Consider the following 7,500-nt stretch of genomic DNA (forward strand, 5'->3'; position numbering starts at 1 on the left):
ACTACCACTACTACTACTACTCCTACTATTACTACTACTACTACTACAACACCATCACTCACTACTACTACTACTACTACAACAACAACAACTACAACAACTACTACTACTACTACTACTACCACTACTAACACAATTCGAACAATGAAGTGATTGAGACAGAAACGTGACCAAGAGCCTAATGATACAATCCCCCTCTCTCTCTCTCTCTCTCTCTCACGGGTATAATGAATAAATCTTGATCTTATTTCAACACACACACACACACACACACACACACACACACACACACACACACACACACACACACACACACACACACACACACACACACACGAGTGGAAACAGTGTTGCCATTTAAAAAAAGAGACTATTTTATGCTTCCTTGGCAACGCTGCTCTCGTCACACATCAAGGGAGAGAGAGAGAGAGAGAGAGAGAGAGAGAGAGAGAGAGAGAGAGAGAGAGAGAGAGAGAGAGAGACACGAGCGACAATGAAGAAAAAATTGTTACACACTATAGAAAAAGAGACACACACACACACACACACACACACACAGTTTTCCTATGCACATTTTTCCTTGTGTGTGTGTGTGTGTGTGTGTGTGTGTGTGCGTATTCACTTCTTCATTTACTTTTCAAATTATTCCTCTTTCCATAATAATAATAATAATAATAATAATAACAATAATAACAACAACACTAAAATCACGGAAACTTTCTATTCATTTTCTTCTTTACGACTATTTCACTATTTTTCGTTCACTTCTTAAGCACATCACTCAAAAAAAAAAAAATCACAAAAACAACTGAATTTTCCATTAAAACACTTTTCACCACTACAAAAATCCACATAGGGTCGAAATTCTTCCTTAGAATCCACGTTTTCTTCACCCTTATTGACCTCAGGCTCGTGGGATAGGCGAGAGGAAATCACGTACACCCTCCCTCCATCACAGCCTCAACGTCACTGCCATTAAATCTCCGCTACTCGATGTTTTTCCCCCAACAAATGTCACGCGCTGGCAACTCACCCACCCAGACTCGAGTTTCCAGTTATTGTAAATATTGGCGTTTTAATTGTGAATAAAAGATGATAGCATTATTGACTTAATTCTTTATTTATTTTGGTGTGTTTATTTTTATCATTTGAAAGAAAGAAAGAGAGAGAGAGAGTTGGAAAAGATGTAAGTGATGGATCTCTCTCTCTCTCTCTCTCTCTCTCTCTCTCTCTCTCTCTCTCTCTCTCGATTGTTCTAAATCACTCACCGTTTCTGTAATTTCAAGTTTTTCTTTTTTAGTAGTAGTAGTAGTAGTAGTAGTAGTAGTAGTAGTAGTAGTAGTAGTAGCAGCAGTAGTAGTAGTAATAGTGGTGGTGTATATCTATAAAAGGCCTCTCTCTCTCTCTCTCTCTCTCTCTCTCTCTCTCTCTCTCTCTCTAACAGATGGGAGACAGACAGTGAAAGGAACGGTGGTGGTGGTGGTTTAGAAGAGAGAGAGAGAGAGAGAGAGAGAGAGAGAGAGAGAGAGAGAGAGAATCTGTGTATAAGAAATAAAAACTAACACTATACTTCTATTTCTACAACAACAACAACAACAACAACAACTACTACTACTACTACTACTATTACTACTACTACTACTACTACCATAACTATCAGAAAGACTTCACTAATATAATGAGGAAACATAATACCGTTATATACAAACACACACACACACACACACACACACACACACACACACACACACACACACACACCATCTGTCACACACATACATACATACACACACACACACGGAGACATATGGCAGACTTACAACGCCTAAAGTAACGAGCACACTCACACAGAAGAGAAGGGAAGAGAAAGGCAGAAAATCAAGTTACGTAGTTTTGGTTAGGTTAGGTTGGTTAAGATAGGTTAGAGTGGAATAGAGTACAATAAAGTAGTGAATTCCATCATGGCGCCACACAACACACACACACACACACACACACACAAGACAACACACACCACATAACACAACAAAACCTAATAAAACACAACAAAACAAGAAACAACCACCACACAACACAATGGAACACACACACAACACACCACAACACAACAAAACACAACAAAATCCCACCACACACCACACACACACACACAACCCCCAAAAAAACCCACGAAACACAACAGAATAAAACACTCCCTCCACACACACACACACCACCACACATCACAACACACACCGCAATTCACTGATGCACACACCACCCTACTCTGCACGTCACACACCCCTTTTGTCCTAATTACACGGCTTTTAAATTATTCCCTTGGTGTGCAAATGAGTTTAATTCGTTAACGGCGTTCTCGTAATTAAAGTTTATGAGATTCTGCAAAAATATTAATAGTACGTGTGTCTCTATTTCATACGAAGCGAAATAAACTATAATGAAATAATGGAGTTGGTGAAAGAATAGACAGAGAGAGAGAGAGAGAGAGAGAGAGAGAGAGAGAGAGAGAGAGAGAGAGAGAGAGAGAGAGAGAGAGAGATACACACGCTAAAACAAACAAAGAAATGGATACACTCACACACACACACACACACACACAGAAAACAGACATACAGACAAACACAAAGACAGAGAGACACACAAAAAAGATAAATAAGAAAAAAAAAACATTAAAACACACACACACACACACACACACTCACCTCATCATTCTCAGAGCTGCCCATGGAGAGAAGAGAGCCGTCGCTGCAGCTGCTTTGAGTGGCGCGTGAAGACCCCTGCAGGTGTAAACAAGTGTGGAAAGGTGTGTCAGTACAGGGAAGGCACAGGTGTGTAAATAGAAATGATAGTAGGTTTGTAAGTTGCATATAGGAATAGTTATCATAGTACAGGTGTGTGTGTGTGTGTGTGTTTGATCTCTCACCACGACTATTTTCCAAGGCCACAGAAACTATTAGCGGAGTTTTCAAGAGTGTTTCTCCATTTAATAATGTAGAAATTTTGTCACTCTGCCTCTAGAATCATAAAAACATAAAAAAAAAAACGCTCTATTTTTTCATTACGATGATGAATAGCAGGATTTTCAGGAGTGCTTCTACAATTACTAATAATGTAGAAAACTTGTCACTCTACCTCTAGAACCATAAAAAGCACCTTCTAAGTGTACGTGTGTGTGTCTAACAGCAGGTGTGTTTCTTTACAGGTGTGCATGGAAAGAAAATACGAAATAGATAAGGATAAAAAAATTAAACAAAAGTTTTGGTATAGATCATCTCAAGCAAACGCTCTCTCTCTCTCTCTCTCTCTCTCTATCTAACCGTGTGAGCGTTTTCTGTACTGATTAAAGCGAGAGAGAGAGAGAGAGAGAGAGAGAGAGAGAGAGAGAGAGAGTTTCAATGAGGAGATTTAAAGTAAACTTTAATTAATCTCTCTCTCTCTCTCTCTCTCTCTCTCTCCGTTTCATAACATTATTTCATACGAGAGAGAGAGAGAGAGAGAGAGAGAGAGAGAGAGAGAGAGAGAGTAGAAGGGTCAAGTGTATAGGTACTTCATTATCAAGGCTCCTCCTCCTCCTCCTCCCTCCTCTATCTTCCTTCTATCTCTTTTTTTTCTCTTAGTCATTCTACTTTCATCATTCTTTCAAAACATTTTCCTTTCAATATTCCACCTCCTCCTCCTCTTTCTTCTTCTTCCTACTCATCCTATTCTTTTGTTCTGTCTCTTTCTCCTCCTATTCATTATCTTCCGTTATGTTTCTCCTCCTCCTCCTCCTCCTCCTCCTCCTTCTCTTCTTCTTCTTCTTCTTTCCTTTTCATTATTGTTTGGTTAATCTTTTTTCATTCATCTATTTCTTGTCATTTTTATCTTCTCTCTCTCTCTCTCTCTCTCTCTCTCTCTCATCGTTCTTCTCCTTTCTTTAGTAATTTGTCCTATCTCCTCCTCGTCTTTTCTTACCTCTCTCCTCCTCCTCCTCCTCCTCCTCCTCCTCCTCTAAACACAAACAAAGGCACCTTCTCTCCCTCACATACTTAAAAACCTCCTCTCTCTCTCTCTCTCTCTCTCTCTACAGTACTACTACTACTACTACTACTACTGGCTCCTTCTTCTATCACACACACACACACAACCTCCTCCTCCTCCTCCTCCTCTTTATCACTACTTCTTCATCCTCATCGTCCTCTTTCAAATATCCTTTCAGTACCACCACCACCACCACCACTTCCTCCTCCTCCTCCTCCTCCTCCTCCTCCTCTAGTACCTTTAGGCCGTGCGTGAGGACATCCAGGGTGGTGGGGGAGGTGGGGGGAGAGCGGGGTAGTCCAGGGTCGTCATCCCCGGAGCCAGAGTCGTCCCCACGTCGTTGTCTTAGCGCCGCCTTCAGCTCCGCCTGTAGGAAAGAGAGAGAGAGAGAGAGAGAGAGAGAGAGAGAGAGAGAGAGAGAGAGAGAGAGAGAGAGAGAGAGAGAGAGAGAGAGAGAGAGAGAGAGAGAGAGAGAGAGAGAGAGAGAGAGAGAGACAGAAAGCATAAATATGAACAGCTTATCTTATCAGCACAGCATTTGCACACACACACACACACACACACACACACACACACACACACACACACACACACGAAGACAATTGCAGTAAAATATTGAAAACTTTTGATAGATAAAGATAAAGAGATAATCCACACACACACACACACACACACACACACACACACACTCACTCTCTCTCTCTCTCTCTCTCTCTCTCTCTCTCTCTCTCTATCTCTAAATGTTGAGGATAATATCACGACAGACAAACAGACAGACTGACACATACACACACACACACACACACACACAACTCACCATTTCAACTTTATTTATTTCCGTATTACTCATTGTGTGTGTGTGTGTGTGTGTGTGTGTGTGTGTGTGTGTGTGTGTGTGTGTGTGTGTTGTGTTTCTTCTTTTTTTCTTCTTTCACTTTTTTCTTCTTCTTACTCTTATTTTCTCTTTTTCTTTTCTCCTCCTTGATTTTCTTACTTTCTCTTTCTCTCTTTTTCTTTTCTTTTTTTCTTTATTTTCTCTCTTTCTTCATTCTCAGCTTTCTTTTCTCTCACTTCGGCATTTTTTTCAGTAATAAATAAGTCCACTGCAATTTTTTATTATTATTATTATTCTCTCTCTCTCTCTCTCTCTCTCTCTCTCTCTCTCTCTCTCTCTCTCTGTGTTTTCATCTATTATATTGTTTAAAAACTATTACTTCTACTACTACTACTACTACTATTACTACTACTATCACTGTTACTGCTGCTAATATTAATGTTCCTGCTACTACATTTACTATTATTACGACTACTACCATCACAATTGCTATTCTACAACAGCAACAACAACAACTATAACTACTACTACTACTACTACTACTACTACTATTACTACCACTACTACTACTACTACTACTACTAATAATAATAATAATAACAATACCACCACCACCACCACTACTGCTCTTCTCACTAGAATCAAAAGGATACTGACACTCTCCCACTCTCCCACTCTTTGCTTCCCTGCCCCGCCTCTCACTTTATCTCTATCTCCGAGACCCCCATCCCTTCTCTCTCTCTCTCTCTCTCTCTGCGTCTTATCATAAAGTACAATCGGTTATCGCAAAATTCAAGCTGATAAGGCCCGCTCACACGCATACGTACACGTACACACAAACACACACACACACACGCATATGTACACACACACACACACACTAAAAGAAAGAAAGAGAGAGAGAGAGAGAGAGAGAGAGAGAGAGAGAGAGAGAGAGAGAGAGAGAGAGAGAGAGAAGGGGGGGTGAGGAAGGGGTGTAGGCTGGGGGAGGGGAGAAGAGAATGATAAGGTAAAAAAGTAAATATAAATAGAATAACAAGTGAAAACAACAACAATAAAGAAGGAGAAGAAGAAGAAGAAGAAGAAGAAGAAGAAGAAAGGCTAAAAGAAGAAAACAAAAGAGCAAGAAGATAGGAAATTAAATATAGAACACACACACACACACACACACACACACACACACACAAAATGACAAATGAACACACACAAAACACACACACACACACACACACACACACACACACACACACACACACACACACACACGTTATCAAAACCTGCCAACCTACTTTATTTTTTGTTTTGTTTTCCTGGAAGATCATTATATACTAGGAACTTCGCAAAATCATTCTACTTAAATAAATGCTCCTTGTTGCTCCACTTAAGTCATTTCTCATATGTGTTCTAAGTTTTGTTAAGTGGTTAGCGGTTCATTGGTTCACCCTCTTCAGTACTGGGACACATTTTTACCTTGAGATTTGTATACCATTAGACTATTTTTATTGACATTAGGAAAGATCTATGGAGGTCAGATGATTAATGGCCAGTCTTCATTATTTCAACCCCTTCAGTACTGGGACACATTTTTACCCTGAGATTTGTGTAGAATTAGACCATTTTATTAACATTAGGAAGAGTCTATGGAGATCAGAAGATTAATGGCCGCAGTCTTCACTATTTTAATCCTTTCAATACTGGGACATTTCGTTTACTTTGAGATTTGTGTAGAATTGACCATTTTATTGACACTAGGAAGGGTCTTTGGAGGTTAGAAGATTAATGGCTAAAGTCTTCACTATTTCAATCCCCCACATGAGTTTCTGAATAGGGAAACGCGTCACGGTACTGAATGGGTTAAGATGAGTGGAACGGTCTCAGTGGTCATGTAGTCAGGGCTGAGTTAATAGGTAGCTTTAAAAGAAGGTTAGATAAGTTCATGGATGGGGAAGATAGATGGGACTGACTCGTATAGGACTGACAGCCTCTTGCAGCTTCCCTCTTTTCTTTTTTCCTTATGTTCTTATGTAAAGGTGTTAGGAAGGTGGGGGTGAAGACTCTTAGGTTAGGTTAGGTTAGATTAGGTGGGAGTGAAGTCTCTTAGGTTAGGTTAGGTTAGGTTAGACACATATGGTTAGGTTAGGTTAGGTTAGGTGGGAGTGAAATCTCTTAGGTTAGGTTAGGTTAGGTGGGGTTGAAGTCTCTTAGGTTAGGTTAGGTTAGACACATGGTTATCAGTAAGTGAGGGACTCTGCAATAGGTTCCCAGGCTTACACGTGGCCCTCTCTGTGATCAAACTGGGATAAATTGTTTTCCTGTTTCCTTAAGCGTGTTCCCCACTCTCACTCTCTCTCTCTCTGTTTTTCGTCTTTTTTCATTATTTTTTTTTCTTTTTTTTTCCTTATTTTCGTGTTTCTCTCATCTCCATCTCGTGTTTTCTTTCTATCTACCCTTTTATTCTCTTTTTTTTCGTCATCTGAGCTTACTACATAACACACATACTCTCTCTCTCTCTGTCTCTCACCATGTTGACGCCTCTGGTGGCTATGGTGAGCGAGGGCGGCGTGGCGTGGGCGTGGTGGTGATGGTGATGTTCTGCCCCGTCAGGAGTAAACACAGAGTCATGGGACACACTCAGGCCCTGGTTG

The 7,500-nt window shown here is 40.3% G+C and overlaps 1 protein-coding gene and 1 long non-coding RNA gene across 7 annotated transcripts in view; both read right to left on the bottom strand.

Annotated features, from left to right (window-relative positions):
• The window catches only part of LOC123513820, a 2,929-nt gene extending 1,828 nt beyond the window's left edge, over window positions 1-1,101 (bottom strand). The window contains exon 1 of the long non-coding RNA XR_006677454.1: window positions 904-1,101. This is a non-coding gene — a long non-coding RNA (uncharacterized LOC123513820). The remainder of the gene's footprint in view (window positions 1-903) is intronic.
• The window catches only part of LOC123513628 (serine/arginine repetitive matrix protein 2-like), a 45,376-nt gene that overhangs the window by 19,961 nt on the left and 17,915 nt on the right, over window positions 1-7,500 (bottom strand). For 5 of the 6 annotated variants that reach the window (XM_045270906.1, XM_045270900.1, XM_045270942.1 and 2 more), the window contains exons 4-6: window positions 7,377-7,500; window positions 4,259-4,387; window positions 2,703-2,777 (exon numbers count right to left, since the gene is read on the bottom strand). The exon at window positions 7,377-7,500 is cut by the window's right edge. In XM_045270906.1, coding sequence (XP_045126841.1) covers window positions 2,703-2,777; window positions 4,259-4,387; window positions 7,377-7,500 — 328 coding nt within the window. Of the gene's footprint in view, window positions 1-2,702; window positions 2,778-4,258; window positions 4,388-4,837; window positions 4,893-7,376 lie in introns of those variants that run through there. The other variant, XM_045270926.1, reaches the window with a different exon arrangement.

The sequence above is a fragment of the Portunus trituberculatus genome, chromosome 5 (assembly GCF_017591435.1).
Source record: "Portunus trituberculatus isolate SZX2019 chromosome 5, ASM1759143v1, whole genome shotgun sequence".
Taxonomy (NCBI): domain Eukaryota; kingdom Metazoa; phylum Arthropoda; class Malacostraca; order Decapoda; family Portunidae; genus Portunus; species Portunus trituberculatus.